At 40.2% G+C, this 26700-nt stretch overlaps 2 protein-coding genes across 2 annotated transcripts; both read right to left on the bottom strand.

Moving 5' to 3' along the window:
• Window positions 1-7739: 7739 nt before the first annotated feature.
• On the bottom strand, window positions 7740-12697 carry rps27.1 (ribosomal protein S27, isoform 1). Its single transcript, XM_072674674.1, has 4 exons — window positions 12652-12697; window positions 11993-12101; window positions 11779-11889; window positions 7740-7955 (listed from the first exon to the last, which is right to left on the bottom strand). Exons 1-4 carry the CDS (start codon window positions 12655-12657, stop codon window positions 7927-7929), a joined length of 255 nt encoding a protein of 84 aa, XP_072530775.1. The 5' UTR covers window positions 12658-12697; the 3' UTR covers window positions 7740-7926.
• Window positions 12698-20364: 7667 nt separating this feature from the next.
• Window positions 20365-20550, bottom strand: LOC140551278 (cortexin domain-containing 1 protein). The gene has a single exon (XM_072674673.1). The coding sequence runs from the start codon at window positions 20548-20550 to the stop codon at window positions 20365-20367; it is 186 nt and encodes a 61-aa protein (XP_072530774.1).
• Window positions 20551-26700: the final 6150 nt, after the last annotated feature.

Raw genomic sequence — 26700 nt, 5'->3', positions numbered from 1 at the left:
TTTGGCCCTGTCAGGTGTGTGTTTGGCCCTGTTTGGTGTGTGTTTAGTCTAGTTTGGTGTGTTTGGCCCTGTCAGGTGTGTGTTTAGTCTAGTTTGGTGTGTTTGGCCCTGTCAGGTGTGTGTTTAGTCTAGTTTGGTTTGTGTTTGGCCCTGTCTGGTGTGTGTTTGCCCCTTTTTAGTGTGTGTTTAGTCTAGTTTGGTGTGTGTTTAGTCTAGTTTGGTGTGTGTTTAGTCTAGTTTGGTGGTTTCACTTACTGTAAGAAACCTTGTGCACACAAAGAGCTTCTCTCTGACTTATATTTATTAATAACAATAACAGAAGAAGTTAGCACCCAGTTTGCGTTTTGGCTTTAGCCATGCTTACCTCGCTCTGCCCTCTCTCGAGGTGCGTACGGTAATTGTGTGTGTGTGTGTGTGTGTGTGTGTGTGTGTGTGTCTCCTGCTGTTCACATGACAGAGTCTTCGGGGAACATTCTTTCACTCAAACATCAGGACGACGACCACGGGCGACTGATCAGTTGTTGTTGTTGTTTTTTCTTCATTAACACACAACTATGTCCACTGCTTCTCCGAGTGGTGGGAACGCGGCCTCCTCTGTGCGCCGCTTAGTGGTGATTCTGAGAACTGCGGCTCTTATAACCTTACTAACTCTTAAAGGAGAACTCTTCTTTGGGTTTTTGACCCAAAATGTAGTTCCTCAGTGCATGTACTGTTTAGAAATCAGATTTACAATGATTTTATTACATAAATTACACACAAAGTCTTTTAAGCAGAGGTAAGTAACGAATACAAGTAAGTAAGTACAAATACTTCGTAATCTTAAGTAGAAATTTTAGGTACCCCTGAATATCGGCCACTTGTAAACTTGCATCGGACATATCAGCGAATAGTAAATAAATGGATGCACATTACTCACCTCCGTAAATGTTTTTCAGGTGAGCTATGTGTCTAGATTAGTTTACAACAGTCATTTGATTTGATTCGAAATAAAATATATATTTTTTATATTTATTTTATAAATATAAAAAAATAAAATATATATATATTATAAAAATTATATTATATTTTATATTTTTTTTATTTTATTTTTGTTTAATTAGATGAACAACCACTGCTATACTTGGGTAATTATTTTTCAGACGACTTTTCACTTCTTCTCCTTACATTTTCACCCAATTACTTTCACTTTATACTCCTTATATTTTACAAATAGCCTCGTTTCTCCTGTTTCATTTCGGTTTGTTTTCATTCCGGCAAATAAATAAATAAATAAATAAATAATCCAGATCTTATCCAGATAAATCGGGCATTTGATTGGTTGGAATGAACAGACACCATTCTGACTCCCTATTGGTTTGTAAGCGATCCATCGCACCTGCACATCCTCCCCTCACACTCGAGCAAGGACACAGCAGACGTCCGGGTCAGAGACTCAAGAGAACTCGAGTGAAATGTCCCAACTAAGCCCCACATTTACATTTCAATAAAGCCTATTGATCACATGCCTCTGAAGTTTGACTTTTTACTCCATTATAAAACTTATAGGCAACTACTCATCATATTTTCCCTCCATGAAACACATGTTAATGCTCAGTAGAGCACAGAGATGCTCCTGTAATATATCTGATATACTAAAATGCATTCATTTTCAATGGGCAGATCTGCAGCCGAAACAGGCAGCCTAGTGCATCCCAACATTTTTCAACCTTAACATTTTAATAGAACATTATAGTCATTATGACTTTAGAAAAATGTTTCTAAAAGGTGGAGTAGTGCACTATAGGGCCCTGTGGTGCAGCCTAAGCTTTTGGCATTTGTTTTCCTTACATTACTTTTACTCTTATAGCTCAAGTAGTTTTGAAACCTGTACTTTTACACTTTTACCGGAGTAGAAAGATGAAGTTTCAAGTTCAAGTTTCAAGTTTCAGGTTTATTTGTCATTTGCGCAACATGTCAGAGCATTTATGCATTGAAATGCTTGTGGTGAGGCTCAGGTTGATGCTCTACAGGAGGACAAAACTATATACATACCAAACATATTAAAATAAATACAAAATACAAACAAAATATACTCAAAATACAGAATATACAGAGACAGAAGGGTTTGTAGAAATTCTCTGATATGTACATTTATGAGACAGATATAGTCTGAGAGAGAGTGGAGCTAAATATAAATATGTATGTTTGTCTATTCCTGTTATATAAAGTGACTTAGTGATGTTGTCCATAGCAGTAATATATATAGTATTAATAATAAAGTGTCCGAGTGCAGTGGTGTTGGTGAAAGGTTCACAGCTTGTTCAGGAACCTGATGGCTTGTGTGTAGAAACTGTCCATTAGCCGGTTTGTTCTGGCCTGGATGCTGCGGTACCTCCTGCCTGATGGCAGTAAGGTGAACAGGCCGTGTGCTGGGTGGCTACAGTCCAACCGAAGTTGATACTTAATATAGAACTACATGGAAGTCCTTAGTATCTTACTAAGTACCTTAGTCAGAACCTTAGTATCTACACCTTCTGTTCTAGTGATGAATGGAAATACACATTTTTGACATCTTTGCTTTTAAGACTTCACTGATTTACTCTGATTAGCTCCAACAGAAAGGTACTGTTCAATGCACCTTTGACACGGAGTTCACCTTTAGCTTCAGTTATAAAATGTATTTCTGCCTCATTGTGCCATTTTATTTATTTAAATCAATTCATAAACTCCATTTCTACATTATAGGATAAAATAATCCTTTAGTAGTCCCACAGTGGGGAAATACACAGTGTCACAGGAGCAAAGGGATAGCAAGACACTCAGTTGCAAAAAGTGGAAAAATTACCATCTTATACACAATATAAATAATAAAAGTCACAATTTATAGATTATTTACAGATAATTGCACATTGACTCTTAATTGCACATGGGGGGGTGTAATACAAATAAACAATATATAAAAAAAAATAAGCTTAATATATAATAAACACTACTTCAGCTCAACTACCACTTTATTGGGTCCACCTAGCTTATATGTCAATTTTTTGGTGAGCAAAAGTATAAGAATTAGTGGTTTACATTTACATTTAAGGCATTTATCAGACGTTCTTCTCCAGAGCGACTTACAAAAGTGCTTCACGGTTCACTCAGAAAGCAAGTTTGGCCAAGATCTAGAAGATACCTCTAAGCTTAGACGCTACAAACTACAAAAGTCAGTATGAAGGACACAATACTCAACACTACACTTCGCCCAAGTACTCTTGAAAGAGCTGAGTCTTCAGTTGGGGAGCGATCACTTCGGTGCCAGGACAGCCTGGATGCTGGTCCTTCATGCATCTTAAAGGATGGTGGGTCAAGCTGAGCCGTGCTTAAAGCTCGAAGGGCTCTAGGTACTGAGGGGCTGGTCCATTCCTGGCTTTGTAGGCCAGAGTCGGGGTTCTGAATCTGATGCTGGCAGCAGCTACAGGAAGCCAGTGAAGAGAACGCAGCAGAGGAGTGACATGACGACCCGTGCTGCTGCATTCTGGATCAACTGCAGGGGCCCTGATGGTGAGCATAGGAAGACCAGCCAGAGGGCAGTTGCAGTTGTAGTAGTCAAGTCTTGAAATGACAAGAGACTGAAGGAGCACCTGGGTGGGCTCTCTAGAGAGGAAGTAATCATGTTAATCACAACTATATTCTGTGATTAATTACAAGTTAAAATGCTAGCTTTCACGTTCTTGGATTTTTGGGCGGGAGAACAAATAAGTGTGTGACCCCCTCGACTGTCTAGAGGTTGTTTTTATTATTATTATTATTATGATAATATCTCAGTGCAGTTTTGAGAACCTTAGATCAGTCATTGGACTAACTTCAGCTCTGAGTGAAGAAAGGGATGAGGGAGGGGTAAAAGAATGAGAGTTAGTTATGAGATTTAGTCCATATTTCAGCATAAATAAATAAAGTGCAATCTATTCTCTGAGCTCAACAGTTGCGACGCTGTGTTTACATTGCTGAACCAAGCGATGAGAAAGAGAGTGACCTTAGGGGAGGAAGTTGGGGCCAAACTTTGTAAGGTGATAAAAGCTGATACTGATATTTGGTTGCAGTTGCCTTGCTTGAAATGAATGCTTTAGGCTGGCGGCCAACTGATATCACCAAACCGAGGCCTTCGTCTTCCCTGTCTTCATTCACTGCGGCTTCTTTCAGTTGCTGTTTGCTTTAAAGTCTTTTTTTCTGTCCGACTTTTCCTTCCGAGGTGAAATGCATGATCAATTGGGTTAAGGGGTGGTGATTGACTTGGCCGGTCTAAACCTTTACACTTTTTTTTTTCTCCTGATGAAGTCCGTTGTGGTGTTGGCAGTGTGTTTTGGGTCATTGGCTGCATGATTAAGTACCTCCTGATTAGATTGGATGCATTTCTCTGTAAATTGGCAGACAGGACGGTTCTGTAGACTTCTGAATTCATTCTGCTGCTACTGTCATGAGTTACATCAATAATCAGCTCAGCTCAACATCCACATTAGAGGAAACACTGCTCACACTACTCCACTCATCTAGCACTTTATGAGCTCCACAAATCGTACAGTCCTCTATATATGGTCACGTTTTTGGCCTACTTTGTGCTTGTGGTGGGCAGGGCTTAGCCCACCAAGTGGGCTGCCTGTTCAGTTCTTTAGCATCGTTCACTCATGCTAGTCTTCTAAGGTGGTTCCCAACCCTCCCAGAGGCCCTCTGCCCTGTGCATTGTTGACTTTTCTCTGCTTTGACACATCCACTTTACCTCAGCTGGGTAAGTGTGCTAATAGCAGGAAAAACACTAATAGGTGAAAGACAGTGGGCCTCCAGGACCAGGATTCTGGACCACTGCTCTACAGAAGGCAAAAAAAAAAACTTAACTTAATAAGGACCTAATAAGGGCACTGTGATTGGAATTATTTTGTAATATTACTATAATTAATGCTTATAATATTACAGAGACATTGCATCTCTCCGAGCATCTCTTTATCTCCTCATGGTTCGAGTAGTTTATGAGCTGTACTGAGGAAAACTGTACTAAGCGTGCCCTTGTGTTAGTTGGTTGTTTTGAGATAAGGCCTTATAACTGACATAATTCGCTTAAAAATACATATTTTACTATTTTTTTTTTTAAATATTCTAAATGTCGTAAAATGTCCAGATCATCATATTACATCATATTATTTAACATGAAAAAATTACAAAAAAAAAACTATCCAGATGAGAAAACAGGCGTGAAGTGTCCAAAATTCCCATAAAACGCACAAATTTTCAGCTATATACATATATTAGCTCTAGAAGTACAGTACTTTCAGTTTCCCCCACCACTGCTAATGAATCTAGAGCACAAGTTTTAGACATGATCAGATTCAGAACATTGCACATTGTCTGAAGTGAGAGCTTTGGGCAACAGCAAAGCAGAGTAAGAGTAAAACATGTATTTCAAATATTAAAAAATGAGTATTTTCTCACAAATGGAAGCTTTTCAATAGTTTCTCTGCTTGAATTCTTGTCCTTTCCATTGTAGGAACAACCATAATGAATAAACCAATAGAAATACTTTAGTAATACTTGAAATTAATCCTCCTGTTTTTGCCGGCTTGCTTGTTTGACAGTACTGACATCACTTCAGTAGCCTCCAGCGAATGTAACTGATGAGTAAAATGTAACTAATTACTAGGCAGAGGCCGCACCAACGCTCCGCTTCAGCACTTTCACCAACAATGGCTGGCCCTGGTCGTTGTGCTGAGCTGTGGGGTTTTCATCTCTGACAGACTGTGTCAGGCTTTCGGGCAGGCTGACGTGTTTTTACGCTTAATGAGGGATTGACAGGCAGGACTCTCTCTGTAAACAGCCTGTGGTGAGAGTCTGTCATGGCTGTCGCTTTGAGTTCTCTGACTTGTGTTTTCCTAGTAGCTTCATTTCTCAAGCTGAGAAAATCAGACTGAACTATCAAGATCCTAAGAGCCGATGTTAGTATGCTGTGTGATGGCTCGCCGAGGCCTGCTGGGGCTCTGAGCTGAAGCAACAATGGTGCTATTGCGCCACTCTTCGCTTTCACACTATTATCTTTATTATGCCTTTGTATCCTTTGACGTTGTCTAGGTTTATGAGGCGACTCGCTCTTAGAACTGTTGTTGTGAATGTATGTGTGTGTACACATACAGTCGGGTCCACAATGACTCAATTCTGTCATTTTGCCTCTGTACACCAAAGTAAAGCAATGATGATGTGCTTCAAGTGTGGACTTTCAGCTGGAAATCATGGAGCTTCACGAAAATAATGCATTAGGAATGACAGCCATTTTTACACAGTGCCTCTATTTTCACAGACTCAAAGAAATTGGAGAAATAACTGATAAGCAGTTTCACGGCCAGGTGTGCAATATTCCCTCATTATTCCATGAGAAATTGAGGAGATTAAAAGTCTGGAGTTGACTCTGAATGTTGCACGGGAACTCTTATTATGTGGTCCATAGCAGAGCTGATGCAAGTGAAGGAGGCCAAAAAAAAACACACCTTTCAGAGAAAGAGCAGAAACTTTAGGAGTGGCCAAATCAACAAGTTGGTACATTCCTAAACAGAAGCACTGATGAGCAACTCCAAATGAATGAAGTCAGGAATTCCCTTCACAACATCTAGTCATCTAGAATTACTTTAACAGACAAGACAAAGTATTAAAGTAATTAGGTATCTCAAATGATTCAAATATTTCATTAATTTACTGTTCACATAGTACAAATACCATGTATCTAGTTCTGTACACGTAAACACAATCTTTGGGAAGGTTGCTGACCTAACAGTTGTCCAGAGGACAATCACTGAGACCCTCCACAAGGTCATGGCTGAGATAAAGAGTATTAATGGACTGCAGTAGAAAGTGTGGTAGACAAAAGGTGCACGAGCCGCAGGGATGACTGCAGCCTTGAGAGGACTGTTAGGAAGAGCTGATTTAAGAGCTTCCACTGAGGCTGGTATCAGTGCAACAGGTGCATTCCTAAAATCCTGAAGCGTCTAACCTGGGCTAAGGAGAAGAACTGGACAGATGCTCAGTGGTCCAAAGTCAAATTCAAGATCCTAGAGTCTAGAGGATGAGTGGAGACTTGGAATCCAAGGTGTCTGGCTTCCAGTGTGAGGAACTATACATACAGATACACAAAGTGGAAAAGTTAGAATATGAAAGGTCTTTAGCTGAAGCCTATTACATTAATTTAGATCTTTTAACATATATTTTTCAGTGTCCCACAAAGAACTTCCTTTTGGGTTTCATTAGGACACATCCTGAGGATTCCACAGTACTTTGTAGTCTGAAATGCCAAAGAAAAAAAGTCCCACATTAGATTAACACAGCCAGGTTCAGTTGGGCCAAGTATTGAATATAGTATGTAAATTCCCTTGTTAAACGAGACCTTTATTTCCAGTAAAAGGTTGCCCAATTTCCTCTTTGTGTGAAAGTCTGGATATCCAGATAGCACCTCCGTATTCACTTTAAGAGAACATTTTGACCCAGCCAAGAAGACTAGTCACTTTCCTGTTTTCAAGACTAACTATATATTACCTTTTTTTACATATTACCATCCCCCAAAAAGGTCACAAGATAACCAGCTGCATCCTGATTATTACATCCGTCTGTTATTAAGCTAATACCAACATCAGGAACACAGTAATGTCCCTATGTTATAGTCCAAAACTTGAGATGAACATGATCAGGGCATCAAGTAGTAACACTTCACGTTTGAGAAAGAGTGCACACACAGCACAGCATTATCTTAGCCAAAACACTTTATTGAAAGAAAGAGACCAGGTTGGAGAGCAAGCAACTGATGATTGAGGTTCTCTTCCTTCTTTAATGTGGAATCATCCGAGATCAAAGCCCCGAGGCCAAGTTCACCAGGTCCAAGTCCAACCCCATCTCTCCCTTTCCTCCTTACTGGAACGCCTAGCAAAGAGCTTAATGTTGCTTCCTCCTGAAGGAACACCCTGTGAGAAACAGAGTAAGAGAACATTAAAAACTTTTAAAAAATGCAACCAGTTACTACACATTTTAACCAGAGCTGGGCAATATGGAAAAATGTATATCACAAAATAAATACCTTTATGATATTTCTCTATTTTGTCATGTAGACAAAACAGCATAAAACTGCTATGCAAATATTTTCGCATACTGAGCACTGATTTTTACTTAAAATCCACTTCACTCTATTGAATTAAATAAGACTGATTACACTGTTTGTACTGAAACGCACAGTTACAGTGCTCTTTAAGCACTGACGAGATCCGCAATACACTCAAAAGCATATTGTTTCCCACAATAACAATTTCACATTACAATAAGTCATAATGCCCAGCTCTAATTTTAACAATATTTTAGTTTGTGCCAATTTACACAAATCAGCCATAACATTAAAACCTCCATTTGTTTAATTCCACCTTGTGCCACCAAAACTGGTCTGACCCTTTAATGCATCGACTCCAAAGGACATTTGTGGGCAAATGGGCAATTTGTGCTATAGTAGCTCTTCTGTGGGATCAGTCTCGACTGATACCACTGTCAAAGCTAGTCTTCACTCCCCAGAAGCATCAAAAACCTTTGTGTGTCCAAGACCCCAATACCGGTTGTCCTTCCATGGAGCACTTTGGCAGGTACTAATCACTGCATACTGGAAACACCCCTCAAGACCTGCTGAAGATGCTTTTCACTTTTCACATTTCACTTGCTGCCTTAAATATCACCTTTACTTCAGTGGCAAGCAACATTACGGTTGATTGGTGCAAATACTGCACCGATGCTCCCAACTTCAACCCAAACTTATAAAACAGGGACCACTATATAGGCTGCTATATACCCGATGGCTCACGCATCACGAGTCTCTTCAGAGCATATGTTGTGCACAGCATTTATTAATTAGTGTGACACTTTAGCAAGGTGCTATACCAACATACATAATGAGGGCCTTACATTACAGTGCAACAAGCAAGTAGTTTGTGCTAGATCAGAAACAGTAGCCAACTAAAGCACTTGCGTCCGTAGACAAGGTTTCAGCCTCAACCTACCCCTTATGTTAGGGTAGAGGAAAAGACCATGTTGGTTAACAGCAAGTATTTTGTCATCCTCACACTGCATAATGAAATTCTTACTCTGACAATTCCCAACTACAAATGAGTACAAAACCATTAGTTAATGAAACAGTGTTCAAAAGTGCCATTTGTAATCATTTAGCAGCTTTGTGAAATTCAGTGCACTCATTTAACAGATGTGCAATTATCTATAAGCTTGTTCTCTCAAATGAAGACAAAGTAAGGCACAATGTTCATTACATTTCCTAATCAAATCAGATATGCTCATCTGAAAATACTGACTTTCATGACAATCTCTGAAGCATTTATACAACAGTAACATGGAAACCTTCTGCTAATCAGATCCTTACAAAACCAAAAGACAAAGACCAGAAATTCATGATTAATCTACCCACTATTTTTTCCATTAGTCAGTTAATCTAATGAATAATTTATTAATTATTCTGTGTGCACTCTCAACTTAACCATATTTCAATATTTATCACCATCTCTTAAACATGTTGCGTTTCAGAGTACTATTCAGTTTTAAGAGGCAACCTCTGTCATAGCAACCATTATCCAGAATTTATTTAAACACTGGGTTAATATCTTGTTAAGATGATCACTGCCAATGTTTTTTTTGCATTAATGTAGTGCGAGGAAAATATTTAATTACAGGCTGTAGTGTTAGTTTAGTCCATTGTCATACTTGTACAAAGACATTTATGTAAACAGAAAAATATAAGGTGGCCCATTAACGATGCTCGAAGATGTGTGGTGCACTGCTGTTAAATTAGCATAACCACAGCAGTGCAGACATAACTTTTAACATGGGGCAATACACACAGCACTTAAGGTGCAGTCTTAGGCTTGCGCTGTGGTTATGAACTACCTCCACACTGCTCCACACAGAGAACTCTATGTTCTATGCACAAACGCATGTTATGCAAATCAACGTATTTCTGTAATCCATGGTGACAATTACGTTGATGAGCCACCCCAGTTCTACTTAAACTTATGTAAACATCATTTAACTTAACAGATCAGAGAAATCTTTGAAATATTTGAATGTCTTGATCTAGCATCGCATCAACAGATTTCCTTAGCCTTAAAATCAAAATACAGACCAACGGTAGTGTTAGAACACTACAACCTGACTGATACACTAGTATTAATAGTGCACAACTCTGGAGCAACACAACAGTTATGATGTCTCAAATACAACCAATAATATTCTTATTTATATACAAGTTACATTTTGAGACAGATTTAGCTTCAGACACTAAAGCTTACCCATCATAAGAATCAGCCTAATCCGATTTTATATCTCATGTTGTTCAAAGTAAAGAAAAAAAAAAAAAATCGCAGCTGTAGCTTCTAGACGCAAAGTCTCTCTTACCCTAATTAAAACCAATGGCTAACTATACCTGCCTTCAAGATTCATTCATTAGTGGCAGAAACAGCACTTCAGAATTATGGAATTATCAAGCAAACCCACCAAGAAGGCAGACCCAGCTGCTCCCCTCCTCTCAACACCACCATCACAATATTACCGCTCTTCCACTAGGTGGGGAGCTATGGCGCGGCATGCCTTCCAAGCAGTGACCCCTCTCAATTTGTCATTGTTTCCACTGCCAAGTGACCCGTGCTGCACCACATCCACATTGTATTAGGTGGAGCTAAAGCCTGTACAGACAGCCCACTGTTTAAACAGTCATCACGAATCACTTGAGGCACTCAAGTCAGGCAGCTGATGTTCCTGCTGTGCATTAATCATATTTTCCCCATTGATTTCTTAACGTCCTCTAAAACAAACTGATTAACATGCTTGTTCTATACAAAATCACTACTTTTCTGTTTCTGTACGAGCACTGAGCAATTTTTTTTTAGCTGATCATCGGTTAGGATGAGACTGGTCAGTACGATTAGTTAGCTGAAGGATGCTCGCCACGGGACACTTTAATACTTTAAAACCACTCAGAGCGGCATAGAAAGTCACTGCTTCATTAAAACCCAGCCTGTGAACCAACACAGGCATGTACCCAGCTGTTACAAGCAGTTTGGCTAAACAATGATTATGGATTGAATGTTTATGGCTGAATAGTCGATCGCCCCACACAGAAGTTCACAGAGCTATAAACACCTACTACTCCTTCTCTCCTACTTTTACTGGTTAGCAACGGAAACGAGACAGTCAAGTGGAAAAGCGGCACAGCATCCCCAACGGTACTGCGCCATGCAAGTTTACATGGTTACCTAACGCTTAAAACCTTTAACAGAGTGCATTATATTATTATTATTAAGCTCAGTATTCAGAAGCTGCAACAGCACAAAGTAAACACCGCTTCACCAACATCCCCATTTTTCCCCCTAATGTAGAACCACATCTGGCTATTATCCTAGCTAGTAACCTAAGTTTGAGACAATCCTAGAAAGCAGTACACAATACAGCAGGGGTCACAAACCACACAAGCCTTTGCAGATATGATCAGGGACTCATGCTATACAGCCAGTTTCTCAAAAAAAAAAAATCTTAAAAAACCCTAATAATTATGACTAAAGTAAACAACCCTGAACAAAGGTCTCAATTCCAGGTAGGAGCACATGTTTCCCTTCCTTCTGTAATCATATGCCATAGTACAGTACGAGGTATGAGGAATGCATTATTTTTTGGGCCACAAAACATAGCATCCTCTTATTATGGTCAAACACCCCCATCTTCCCTCCTGGGCCCCAAGATACACACCTTCTGTGAGACGTGCTTTGCCTCCAGTGGGTTGACACAGTACAGTTGAGCAGCCAACACACAGCACCACGGTCTGAGCATGGCTGAACACCGTTGTGATCTTATAGCATCCTGTGAGAGAGACAGAGGCCTTACATTAACAACTAAAAAAAAATCATCATCATCATCACTGTGGCAATTATTGCTAATCTACATCACGTTTATAAAAACGTACCTGGACACTTGACATCCATGAAATATGAGTTGGGGCTCTGTACGAGACGCTTCTTCTTGTGCCTCCTCCTCTCCTCCTCAGGTGGGGGGTGCAACAAGTCTTTTGCGAGCTGTGGACATAAGATTCACAACTTAATGTCAGAGCAAAGCTTGCACAGAGTCACACGCATTACAAGAACTGACGACAGAGCCGCCAGCCATCCTGCAGTACTGGACAGAGACACAGCAGCTCATTGTAGCTAGCCAACAATGTCCGCCATTTCTTCATGCCAGCAGAGAGACTGTACCGAGCCTAATTACAGATCATCGCCTCTCTGTGCTCGATAGTGTTCTCTGGTTATATAAACCTCCTACGTTGTCCGACAATCTTAAAGATACACGACATTTGCTGAAGGCGTCACACAACAGAAAAGCCTGGAATCCCCCCCCCCCATGTTTTATTCTATGCGCGCCGCCATCTTAGCAGAGAAGCGCTAATAGCTAAAGCATGCGCTCGGCTCGGCTCGGCACGCTCACAATACAGCTCATTTACAACTCTGAGCGGGAACAGCGCCTCAAAATACACAGCACGTTGAACTCCATCATAATTATACCCACGAACTTCACTCGAAAGACTCAAAATAAGCGAGTATTGTGATTGTATCGAGCTCCGCTACTCACTGGCATGTTGGCGAGGATTCAGCCGCTGCCGGAAAGGAAGTGCTGGCGGAAACGGCGCGGTATTATTAACAGTGCACGTGACCTTCCTACTGAGTGGAGGGACGGAGCGTCCATGTTAGTAAGGTCAAAATCTTACATGCTCTATTGTCTTTGCAGTGCAATCTGTTCAATAAATAATAATCAAATTTTACAAATCACATGTGAATTTGGTTCGGTTTGAAGGTCAGGCCTCAAATTATTAATTAAATATTAAAAGATTAATTGCATGTGTCACAGGGTACCATTAGCCTCCCTGACCTCTCTGTCATAATGAGCCATTTTTCCATCCACTTTTCCTGGACATCTCTCTCTCTCTCTCTCTCTCTCTCTCTCTCTCTCTCTCTCTCTCTCTCTCTCTCTCTCTCTCTGTAAGAGCTGAAAAGAGGCCTGAATTCATTGTAAAAAGCAGTCTTGTCTCCTCAGTCCAGCTACATCTCTCCACCAAGCTGTTTGTGTTTATTATAAGAGGCTAAGGGGCATTAATGCTAAAAAAAAAAAAAACATGCTGGTTGATCCACTCGATCAGTATGACCAAGCTCCAGACTGAATCCACACTAGGATCCACACTAGGAAGCACTAGGATTACTTATCAATGTAGCATTATATAGTGAATACATTGTGATCCATTGTGAAATCAGTTGCGGGCATAGGCATAGATTTAAGGGGGCACAGAAGGACATATGTCCCCTTTAATGTTTGGAGGGTTTTCCCATAATAAAGTAATGCCCAATAATTTGCACAGATGGAGACTTTGCTTTTAACCGTTTGTTGTTTTGGTTGTTACAATTGGCTATGTATATTATATAAATACACCATATGTCCAAATGTTTGTGGACACACATTTTAATGAATGCATTAAAGACTACTTTTTAAAAGGACCACAAATAGAATAGGACTCTCTGGAGCAGAAACACATGAACCTATTGGCACCATGCCTAATGTCAGGCATGGGCCCGAGGGGTATAGGGATCGCTGCATTGAGCTGTTGTTGTATAGTTGATTCTTGAGCCAGAAGGAAGAGTCAGGAGACTAGAGATATAGGGAGAGGTTTATTCTGCGTTTGTTTAGTGTGAGCGTCCTATCTTAGTCTGGGGACACCAGGTTGTACCCTAGTCTTTATACACTAAAGGTTAAACTGTCAATACATACAGTGTACCAGATATCCTACATATAAAAGAATAGCCATCACTGTGGAGCACTGTGGAGAACTGTGTTTTCTGGAATGATGGTGCGCCATCCAACACTATCGAAATGAGGGGGGCTGGAGGTCATCCAAAATCATGCTGACCTCACCAATGCTCTTGTGGCTGAATGCAATCAAATCCTTACAGCAGTATTTCAAAATCAGCCAGCATAGAAAAAAAATCAGTCAGAGTAGAGCTGGGCAATATGACAATTTTTTTATCATATTGTGATAAGTTTTTTTTTGTGATAACAATAAGCTTTACTAAGCATATTGAGGATACTGTAAGTGCTTAATAAACACTGATCAGCTGCAGGTTTCATTACAGACAGTGTAATTGGACTGGTTTAATTAGATAAAGTGCAGCAGATGTTGAATAATAAAACAGTACAGTATTTCTGGAATTATTTCACAGCAGAATCTAAATCAAATGAGTTGAATGAGTTGTAATTAAAAAATTTAATCTTTTTTATGTGTTTGAGTTCTGCTTAATCATTAGTGTAAACACCTAATGTGTCCTTGTTGAAATGAAATCTTTGCCACTAGTCACTAGTGTATTAAAACTGCACAGGATTTCAAAGAGGGAAAGTATCATCAGACCGTCAGACCACTGTTTATTAATTAGTATGACCCTCAACACAAACTTTAATTCTGTTTATTCATTCTGCTCTTCCATGTGTGAATGGATTTGGAAACTGTTCATCATGATGTTCCTCAAACCATTCCAGAGTAGTGTATAAGGTATGGCAGGGCTCATTATCCTGCTTAAAAGAGACATCACTGCCAAGAGGTGTACTTGGTCCACAATAATGTTTCTATTGGAGTCACGTGTCAAATTGATGTCCACATGAATGCTTGGCATCAGGAGCTTCTCAGTAGAACACTCACCCAGAGCACCACTGTCTTGTTTTCTGCATAAAGTGCATCCTAGTATCTTCAGTAGTCTTCAGTGCACAAAAACACAGGCCATTTAAGACCAGGTGACACCCTTCCACAGTTCCAGGGTCTAGTTCAAATGCTGTCATGTCTACATTAGGCTCTTTCGGTCTGTGGCTACACAGGCACATACATACAGGGTGCAATACACTTTATTGTAACACAGTCCAGTAAACAGCAATCATTTTTTGTTATTTTTTCTCTTTTATTGCTGAACAACATAAATTGTAATGATTGTATTTTATTTATTTGAGTAGTCAATGGGGTTCTCTTCCATGTGAAGATGCTGGTGTAGTTGGAGACCACTCTGTCGGTTAAAACTCTTCCCACAGTCTGGGCACTGATACGGATTTCTCTCCAGTATGAATGTACTGGTGTGCTTAAAGACAACTCAATTGATTAAAAACACAGTGTCTCTCCTATATGAATGTGTTGGTTCTGTTGGAGATGACTTGGTCGAATAAAACTCTTCCAAATTCTGCAATTTGAACAATGATATAGTTTAACTGCTGTGAATGCGCCAGTGTGATATTGGAGTTGTGCGATTGTGCTGGTGTGTCTGGAGATAACTCTGAAAACTGAAATTCTTCTCACAGTCTGAGTAGCGAAACAGATCCTCTTCTGTGTAAATGTGCTGGTGGTGTTGGAGACCACTCTGATGAGTAAATCTATTCTCACAGTCTGAGCAGCGAAACGTTTCCTCTCTTGTGTGAATGCGGCGGTGGTGCTGAAGACGACTAAATCAATTGAAACTCTTTCCACACTCTGACTCTTACTGGTGATCTGTCTTCTTGCTTATTTTGTTCTCCATTTATTTGTGTGTTGTCAGTGCAGAGAACAGGTGCTTGTTCTCATCTTGTATAACACTCCTTTTGATGCCTTTTGAGGCATTTGTGGAGTTGAGAAGAAAGCATCCGTAAGAGACAAAGACAAAGAGATGACAACATTTCTGAATCAATGTCAAATAAATGCAAACTTTCTTCATTCTTTTTAAGGAAACACGGTGGCATGTAGAGTAAATTCATCATCCCTTTACCCACAATATGTTCCAATAATGTACTTGATTATTCTAAAATCTTTGAGAAATGAACAGTTTTAAGAAGTGGGTAAAGGAGTATCTCTTGTCCTTGTCTTGTCCTGCTACCATAGAGTCCTTAACCATCCAGTTTAGTAAATCAAACCAGCTGCAGGAGTGACTCTACATCATGGCTCTAAATGCTCACATGCTGCCTGCTGGAGCTACTCTATTTAGCAGGTCAAAGGCTTGCTGAGTCAGCCACTGGAATGACTCTACATTGCAGCTCGGAGACTGGCAGGACTGCTCAGTGGAGTGACTCTACATTACACTGAGGTGTACTTGGACAGCCAAAAAACAACTCTTTAACAGCTAGAGGGCCCGCCAGGCCTGCCGCTGACTGACCCTGCATCGCAGCTTGCAGGCTTCTTTAGCCAACTGTTGAGAATCACCTTGCCCCTTTTTTGGCTGTCCATGGAGATGGACTACCCCCCTTTAAGAGCAATTTCTGGGCCAGCTTGACTGACTTATGGGAATAAAGAGGATATATAAGTTATTGGAGTAATTGAAGTAATTTGGATAATTTTAAAATGACCCAGATCATGCTAATGTGATATTTGTAACTACAGAATTCAGCAACAAATGTCTCATTGCAAGCCAAACCATTTAACCCAAAGGCGCTTCCCACCTCAGGTCAACTTGTAGAAACAATAATACTGAATATTGTATATTAAGTAAATTATCGTGTCTTTGTACAACAATTCTAAATTATATAGTATATTAAATATATCAGACATAGAACACTTTTCATGCATGGCGTCCACAACCATGGACAAATATTCAAACATCATTTTAAACCACATGCCTTGCAATACTTCCAAGTGAATGGAGGAACATCTCCTAAACCTTTACAATGTTGCTGAACAATTATTATATTAATATCTGTCTCCCAGAAATACTATACTATATCATAAATCCAAAAAGGGCAGATAGCTGTGGTCATGATCATGTGTCCTCTTTAATAGCTAGTCTTTCATTTTACAAGTTACACAGATGTACATAAAATGCCTGAGAAAAGTTGTTAAAAATAATATTAATATTCCAGTAATATATTATGTTTGATGTTGCCCAACCTGTTAAACAGTGAATGGTCTGCTTCCATTTAATACAGGTGAAAAGACATTCAGAGAAATACAAACCTGTACGAGCTACCAAACCACAAGTACTTCAGCAAGACAATGGTGCCTGAGATGTTTATTACCGAAATGTTATGAAGTACTAATATGACTTTATATAAAGTATATAGCAGATATATGTGGCGTATGAATGATAATCGCCTACCCATAATGTCAAGACTTGCATGCAAGGGTCATGGAAAAGTTTATTTCCTACTGAATATAGAAATGTGCACAATACTCCTGTTTTTGACATATTCAGTGATGATAGCCTGATGTAAAAACAATAGAATGATTTTTTAATAGTTATAAATTACAGAATTGCTGCTAAAATTATCCTTGTCCCACTGAGATGCTACTTACTTAGCATTACATAGTCTGCAATAAAATGATCAAGTGACTGAAGCAGATGAAAGTCCATAATGCTTTCTAACAGTTGGTACTACATTTTTAACACGATAATATCACACAACTGCAACCTCAGCGTAAGTCAAGTGTATACTGTAGCTGAAGGGCAGTCAGAAGGTGGAGGGGGGTCACTCTTGGCCACCCTTACAAATGGATACTCCCTGTATTTTTTCCATCATATCCCAACAGGTGGGAATGACTACACACCTGAGAGGCTACATGGTGTCACCTTATGGGAACAAAGGGACAGTAATGGAATTTTAATGACATTTTTAATGTGTTGCGATAGCACAGCCCCTATTACTGACTGTAGGTCAGTGGAGTTTTTTTTAATGACCAAAGAGAAAAAGGCATAAGGAGGAATAGCTATTCCTGTATAAGGAAGCCTGGGAATTGCATGAAGGCCTTTTTCATTGTCCATGTGGTCAGCGGCAAACTCCTTGAAGATGTCGTCTTGGGTGGCAGCTGCTCAGTCCATGACGATTTAAAACTCACTTGACTGCATACATTACCTCTGCAGTTGCAGCAGCATAGAAAAGAGAAGCTACCAGCAATAGTCAATCGTGATCACTAACTGGAAGTTAAGAGGTCTTGGCTTTGGCAAGTTAAAAGACATTTTAAATATTTTAGCACCACTGGTTTAATTATCTAGTGTATGTGTATATATATCTCACCATATATGTATAATTTTGATCCTGTGTTGACTTCAGAACACCCCCCCCCCCCCCCCCAAAATGCACTAAAGATAAATAAATCACTTTAAATCAGTTTATATAAATCACTGAAATTCCTTTATATTGCTATGGCATTAGTGTAAACTTTAAATCACAATTGTAGCTTTAAAAAATATATTGAATAAGTTACTAGTTGGGATACTATATGTACATTTCATCGTATGGATAAAATATTTACCAAGAAAGCTTACCAGACAAATTACAAGGCCTTATAGGTCTTTAAAATTTTAAATACATAAATAAGTAAATAAATAATGGTCGTTTTTTTTTTTCCAATATCCTTCGTTTCATCTTTGGACATGGATACAGGAGGAGATTATATGTTTTCATCACAAAAGTTATGTTCTACAACTGCAGGCTATATTTTCAGTGGTAATGTTTATGAAGTATTCTGTATGTGATAACATACTTACTATTTATTCAGCAGATCCATACCTAGCTCCATACCTTGTTCCAATCACCACATATACCAGCCACCTGGGACAGGTTTGCAGGTATACAAGGGCATGCAAAATGTCTGCTATTATGAACAGTTGAGTGAGTGTACAATGCTTTAATTTTAAAAAGACATTAAAGTCAAAGATGACACAGGTCTTGAATATTTTAAGCAAGATTACTCTTTATTTTCTCTTTTGCAGTTAACAAGGTAAATAGCCCGAAGCAAAAGGGTACCTGCATGGTCAGTACTTATGAATACACCCTCTGGCAAGTAGCAGAGCCTGTAAACAATTTTTTTGTTCTATCATTTTTGCAAAAGGCTTCTAGTTGTGTGTGATTCTTTGGCCATCTTGGATGCATTGCTTTTTTGAGGTTTATCCACATGTTTCTGATTGACGTTTGGGTCAAAGGATTGGTAAAAGCTTCAGTTTGCAGTTTTTGAGGTAGTAGTCCATTGTGGATAGTGAGGTGTGTTGAGGACTGCTTCTGGGCTGGAGAAATTTAATTGAATCCATTCTTCCCACTACCACTGAAATGCTCCTAATGCCACTGTCTGAAACAAAGCAAAGCAAAGCATGACCATGACCCCCATGCTTAAACATAGAGGTGTTCTTAAAATCAAAATCTGCACCCATTGTTCTGCAAACAGAGCCTGAGCTGAGCTGACCTCACTGCAACCGAAACTGACGATTCTAACTTCTGACATTTCCAAAACACGTCAGGCTTGTTTTAGAGATTTCATTAAAACATCTGAATGCAAGAAATTGTGCTAAGGATGCAGCAAGGGTTGCAAATCCGTCACAGAGGGATTTAGATGGGCCTTTCTACCAATACTAAGCTATCGGACGCTGACTGCTGAGACCCTGTTCATGCCTGGCCACTTCATGAGTCTAGTTTCTGGATTGTATCCTGATGAGATTTTAAACCCGCTTGTTATAAATCAACTAGTTGTTGCATAGTTGATGCGTTCAGCAGCCTCTTCCCGTGCTCTCGGAAATGGTAAATTTAAATGGATCTGCCTTCACGATTATCTTCAGACATGGATCACGTGCCCAGCGAAGTACCGCAAGGGGAGATGTTTGGGTTGTACTGGAAGGAGTTTTGGAGAAGGACACATTTACACTGCTATAATGTGGCTCACGTGAGTCTCAGACCACCTCCTGAAGTGGTTTGAGTGATGGGATTTGTATCTGGTTTAAGGGTGTGTTTACACTTTTGCATTTTAAATGGCTTTGCCTAGTCTAGATATAATCCTAATACTCAAGTTGCATGAAGTGACCAGGTGTCAACGGGGTCTGAGAGCTTTAAGGATGCCTTAATTTTTTTCATTTTTGTAATTGTACAAAATTATGCTAAAAAATAACTTCTGGAGATCGGTTCATCTTCTTCTCACTTACCTTTTGACAGTAACAGAATGTTAGGGGTGCCCTAACATTTGCATACCACTCTGTGTTCTATTGTTGGTGCCTTTTTACCTGGGTATACCTGGGTATACCTGGGTTACCTGAGGTTCCAGGAATGCAATAGGTTGTCACTAACATTAGAACAGCTAGATCAGCTAGTACTAATAATAGCCAAAAACGTATTGGTCCTTAAACGTCTTTATTATTGCTTGCAAACAGTGGGAGCAAAGGGATCCAAAGAGCTTAAAAAGTCAGTACCATCCTAATTATCTCCATGAACACAGTTCCTCCAGTGAGGAACCTTCTATAAAAGTGATCCTCGCAGAAATCCAGGCCTAACCCCTGCAGCATAGGTGCTGTGTGGGATTGGCCTAAGCAACCGTCAGTTCGTGATTTGCTCCTCTTGATAGGTGGAGGTGGAAATTGCGCCGTAAGGATCGATAACTGTTTGGGCGCAGCGGACAATCGTGCCGAACAAGAAGAGGCAGAGCAGGAAAAGGAAGAAGAGTGCAAAGCCCAGGTCCACATCAACCTCTGGCCAAGACACTGGAGGTGCTGGCTGGTCCATTGAGGAACACGACAGTCTGTAACACACCTGTAACACAAAGGCTTGTTCTTAGGTCTCCCACTGCCGTAGTAAAAGCCTACTATCCTTGGCTCTGTACCAGTGTGATGTGATCTTCTCGGTGTGTGCCCTTAAGCCTGGTTGGCACTCATCCTGAGCACAGACCAGCCAGTCTTCCATTTCTCATTCCAGGCTCATCCATTTCAATCACCTGAAATGAAAAGGACCAGTATAGCACTAGTTATATCTAACAACACAAGAATTTATAAGACTGACATAAAGGCATGGATACTCATTTTGTGTAGACAATAGATCACTCTCTCATGGCTAATAGAATTTAAGAGAATTCAACTGAACACAGAGGCTTTAATGCTACCAGTACAAGAACTGAATGTAACATTTTTCCAGTGACAGCAAGCCCCACTAGAAAAGGATGCTCTACCAAGAGACTCATGCAGCATCACCTCTTTCAGCCAATCATCAGCATCCACCTGTGTTAAAAGGTTAGAAGTGATGTCACATTTCTCTCTCCTTCCTCCCAGGCTCTGCCCCTTGCCTCTTAAGTTCAGCAGGATCTACGAGAGTCCCGATGTTGCAAGACCTGGGCTTACGACAGGGCCTCACAAATTCATGTGAATTCATCCCAACCTACATTAGCAAGGGCTCATTTTTTTCGCTTAGAAATATACACAGTCTGAGTAAGAACCAACTTCATGGCTGTTGAATAAGAGTAAAAATAGACAGTAACAAGGTGAAATTATTCGTAATTACTTGGATCTTAAAGGATGGTGGGTCAAGCTGAGCCATACTTGAAGCTGGAAGGGCTCTAGGTGCAGAATTACAGAGTTACAGTAACTATATTAGGTTAGGTTAACAATTTAACCTTAGTTATTCTTAGTTACAGGAATCCAAGGAATTCAAGTCTGGAACTGTTGATGAGGTGAAACTCTCAGTTTCCCGGTCTTAGTTCTGCTGAAATTGATTTCTCCAGCTTTCCTTCTCACAGCATGACACATCTTCTGACACACCCTTTCTATCCGTCTATCCTTCATATCTGTAACAGCTCACCCATGCAACCTCCCCTTGGCACCTGGAGCTTAATCAATAATGCCATCCAGTCATCTGCCCTATTCAGCACCTCAGTAACTCAAGTAGGGTTCAGAGCATAGGCAAGCACACAAACATGGCACACTCAGAGACGCGATGGGTAGATGGATGAAGGGAGTGGCAATGAGGCATTGGAGGAGAGGAGCGGATGGAGCGAGAGAGGGGAAACACGATCCCTGGTGGCAATGAAGTTGCCTATCAGGAGCAGTCCAGAAAGAAACTGACTCTGCCTATTCAAAATGAACATGCTTGCACTGTTGTACGCTGCTGTAAGGTAAGGGCAAATGCAGATGGAGGGGGGTAAAGTAAAATGATCCTGCTCTCCTGCAATTAGCTAATATGTCTACTGATTCGCTGCCCAATAAAAAGAACAAAAGAAGCATAAAGGGCAGAGATAATTGAGATAGAAGGTCCATTGAAGGACCCATGTCATAAAAAAAGAGAGTATTGAATTGTTATTATATTAATATGTTAATATTTAAAATAAAACATACTTATCATCTACTTTATAGCTTTAATCAACATGCTGGGTACAAGTAAATAAAAGAAAACCAGGGATTGTTGGCCTAACCCCTAATTTTACTAGTTTAAACTAGAAAAATGTAATGCTACCTCTGGAAATCCACTGTCCACCTCAACTAACTTTGGTACATTGTGAAAGATATGCCTTTATAAAATTAGAGTATTGAGTTCTGGCCATCAGCACCAGTCGGGCTAAACTCATCAGTCAATCCATGCCTCAAAGGCTTCAAACTATCATGTAAAGGAAGACATGCATTTTCACATAATTATTTGTTTTAAGACTCTGTCGGAAGAACAGAGGATTACTTTAGCTTGGAAAATAACTCCTAAGTCACATAAGATGTACATTGCTGTAATGGGAGTGTACCAAGACTGTGTTTGACCACTGGATATATAAATAGAAACTAAGCTGGCAAAACGGTCATAGTCATAGTCATGCCCAGGTGTACTGATATAATCATCTGTATGCTGAGCAGAAGTAATAGCAATAGTTATTATTGTTATTATTATGACAAGATTAATAGTTAGATTCCATGTAAACTTTAATGTAGTCAGTAATGGAGGGTAGGAACACACATCCAGACCGGTGGGTAGCCCCCTCCACACCCAGGGAGCAAATGAGGGTTTGGTGCCTTGCTCACGGGTATCTCAGCTGTGAATGTTAGAGAAGGATAAGGTGCTGTTTCTTCATCCTTCCACTCCAACTTCCTGCCTGGGTCCAGATAATCGAACCAGCCTGATAATCCTGGTCCCAATCCCACTTCTCTAAACTTTAGGCCACAGCAAGGACGTACACATTCAGAAGGAATAGCTTCCCACAGTGGTGTGATCATTTTTATTTCTTGGTTTCCAAAAAGCATCTTAACAAAAAAAGAACAAGTAGATACAAGTGTCTCAAAACATTTCTCAGATGACAGTGAAACCCCACCTTCCCTCCGTCATCCTCAGACATGCAAAGTAGGGTAACATTCTGGCAAGGACAGTAGTAAATATGAGCTTACGATGTTGTGTGCTTCCACAGTAGAAATGAGGGTATAGCTCAAATAGGTATAATTGATCATGGTGGTAGTAGGTAATGTTCAATCCTTAATAACTTGATTACATTCAATTAGACTTTCTAATTTCCCAAGGGATGAATGCATAGTGAAAAAACAGGACCCAGGATTGACCCCTGTGGAACCTCGTGGAAGGCTATCATTTCTCTCCCATTGTCAAAGTCAAAGATTGTGGTTGGGTGAATAATCTCACCAATCTGCTGCCCTACTAAGATGTTGTGGATCAGGCATTACATTTTCAACAGGCTGAAAGGCCCCCACCAAGAGGGCTACGCTAACTTCCATGTAACATGACGACAACTTCAGGAACTACTGTTCTTTCATGGCATAAAACCGTCAACACTCAGTAAATCAACTACCTAATGAAAGAAGCATCGCGTTACACTTGTATATCTCAAGTTACTGGTACTTAATCAGTCTGCAGTTTTTCAGTAAATTGCTGAGTGTACTGAGAGTCTAATGAAGCTATAGGTAGGTCTGGTTGGACACTACCACAATAACTTGCGATAGTGTACAGTATGTTCTATAAATCGCTACGGTCAATCAAAAACCCAGCATCTCCAAAATTGCAACTTTGCAGAAACAGATAAAAAATGTAATGAGAATCATTTGGAGCTTATCTATTGGTCCATTCAACATGACATTTTTACACAAGAATAACTGTCAGATTAAAATGTAAAAAATGCAAAAAATGGAGATGAAGGGATTTGGCATGACAGCAACAAGGTGCTATATAAAGATATATTTGATCAGCATATTATTTTAGTTATTGGATTAAAATACCTGGATTTCAAGAAAGAGTTTGGCTACTTTGTGCATGAAGCATCTTAAAGCTCAGACACTTGATATAACTTGCATGTATATAAAGGGAATGGATTTGTAAGCATATATATTTATATATAAATATAATATTGCAGAGGTGGGAAATCCTATGCTGGAATTTCTGCACAGCTCTGTGATTTTACTGCTCAAACCCACCTGAAATCAACAGGTGTGCTCGAGCAGGGATATCAGCAAGCCATGCTGGACTCCAGTCCTCCTTTACCCGTCCCTGTTCTATTGCAGTTTCACTTTTACTCAAGTACTTTCCTATCAATCAGAGCAGGTTCAATTTAGGTAAAGGGTTTCGTTAGATCTTGTAGTCCTACAGGTGTGCTAACTCACCTGTTGTGCAGGACGTCCTTTCAGCAGCCAGGTCTGCACAGATGATCCATAGTGCTGGAGTTGATGAAGGTGGAAGTGAGGCCAGGAAGGAGAGAGAGAGAGCGAGAAGAGGGCAGAGTCAACTCCCTCACTCTCCTCTCTGCCAGCAGAGAAACAGAGACCTTAACTCAATGGGATTAGAGTAACCTTTGCTGACCTTTCCACGTTCTGCAAGTGGATAGGAGGAGGGAAAGGGACACGGCCGCATTAGCATACAGAATCCATTACACCTGGAGTGTGTGTTGTTCTTGATTGCTTACCCGGGTCCGGTTTCACCCCACACGCCGCCACATAGGGTTAAGAACTGTACGACAGACAGTAACCGATCTGAGATATGAGCAGTTAAAAGGTAATGGCCTCCAAGCTTGACTACACAAGAGGCCTGTGTCTTTTTCGCTGTAAATCTCTGGGCGGTGTGGGTCTGCTGCTGGTTTAGCCGGGGATATATTTACTCAACAGTACTGTAAGTTAGTATATGTAAGTGAGGGAAATATATGATATGGAAATTAAGCAGTTCCCGGTTTGTTAGCAACAAACCTAGGACACATTCATAATGAATGGCCCAGAAGTAGGTCAGTATGTCTGTCAGAACCCATCAATTTTCTTCTTCTGCAGAACACAAATGCAGTACTTCATACATGCTAACAGTACTCTCTCATCTCTTAACCCTTAGTTTTGACCACAAGATCTTGTTAAAAGGTCCAACAACTGTATCTGTCTCGCTTCTGTGCGGTCATACATTGTGTTACTGGCTGGGTAGTATCCATCTTTACTTTAGTACCAATTGCAAGATATTGAAATTAAGGCGAAACCAAGGGCATAACTTCAGGTTGAATGAACAGTGTAGGTGCTGTAGAGCAACCTTTTCCTGTTATGATGCATAGCCAGACACCAGCTTCTGGCAGCAGTCTTGAGGAATTTTAGCCCATTTCTCATAGGCGACAGCCTCCAGTTTACTAATATTCTTTGGTTTGTGTGCTGCAACCACCTTCTTCAAATCCCACCAAAGACTTTCTATAGGGAACTTATGAAGCACATGTTAGCATATGCTGAAAAGATCACCCTGCCTACAGTGAAGCATGGTGGTGGCTCAGTGATGCTCTGGGGCTGCTTTGCTTCATCTGGCACTGAAAACCTGCAGTGTGTGGAGGGCAAGATGGATTCTGTCAAGTATCAGGAAACCCTAGGAGAAATCTTCATGCCATCTGTGAGGAAGCTGAAGCTTGGGCATTATTGGACCTTCCAGCAGAACAATTATCCATCCCAAGCACACCTCAAAGTCCAGGAGAAGTCCTGGAAAATTCTGGAGCGGTCAGCATAGTCACCTGAACACAATAAAAAAAATCTTTGGTGGGATTTGAAGAAGGTGGTTGCAGCAGCACACACAAAAATGTTAGTGAACTGGAGGCCACTGGCCATGAGGAATATGCTAAGATTCCTAAGGACTACTGCCAGAAGCTAGTGTGTGGCTTTGCATCATCAAATGTTGTTCGTCTCAGTTCCCATGCAGCCGTATTCCATTTCTTGGGAGAGCATTATAGATCGTCGTAACCGGTAGAGAGAATGTTCAGCGTAATGCTCGCTCGACCATTTAAGAATCACCTTTGTGCTAAGCCACTTTTGGAAAACTCAGCCTAGTTACACGTTACTGAATAATGAATAAAGATTTATTGATTGTACTACATGAGTAATTTCCAGGTGTCCACACTGCTGTATGTTACACCCAGAGCCAGTATCCTGTTCTAGAGGGAACAGGATGTAGGCTATGTTTTAGGACTGAATGTAGGAATGATGCTCTTCCTGTGATTCAAATACCGACTCAGAAGTGACAGTTGGGATTGTCTGTAAAGGTTTTTTTTTTTTTTAATATCATAACTGTGGATAGTGTTGAGGCATCGCCGTGGAACTTGAGACAAAGTTATACATTAGCATACTGTACCACTCTAACCCAGATTTAGAAATATCATTAGATGGCCATATTTCCCAACCCTTGGCTTAAATCCAACCTCGATAATCAATGTCAGCAAATCATTTGTTGCAGAAATGCATGATTGAATATGGTGACATTAGTATTATTTAAATAGGTTGCATTGGCTTGATTTGCTGGCCTGACTCATGCATAATACATATATACATCAATGCGAAACGGCCTTGGACAGCGTAAAAGATCCTATGAGAATCAATCATTGGTAAAGCCTTCACAAACAGAAATTCCACATGCATGATAATCCAAATGCATGGAGAACATAAACTCTCCAATTGCCAA

This window comes from Salminus brasiliensis, chromosome 3, assembly GCF_030463535.1.
Source record: "Salminus brasiliensis chromosome 3, fSalBra1.hap2, whole genome shotgun sequence".
NCBI lineage: Eukaryota > Metazoa > Chordata > Actinopteri > Characiformes > Bryconidae > Salminus > Salminus brasiliensis.
The sequence above is the reverse complement of the archived record's forward strand: the minus strand, read 5'-3'. Positions and strand labels throughout refer to the sequence as shown.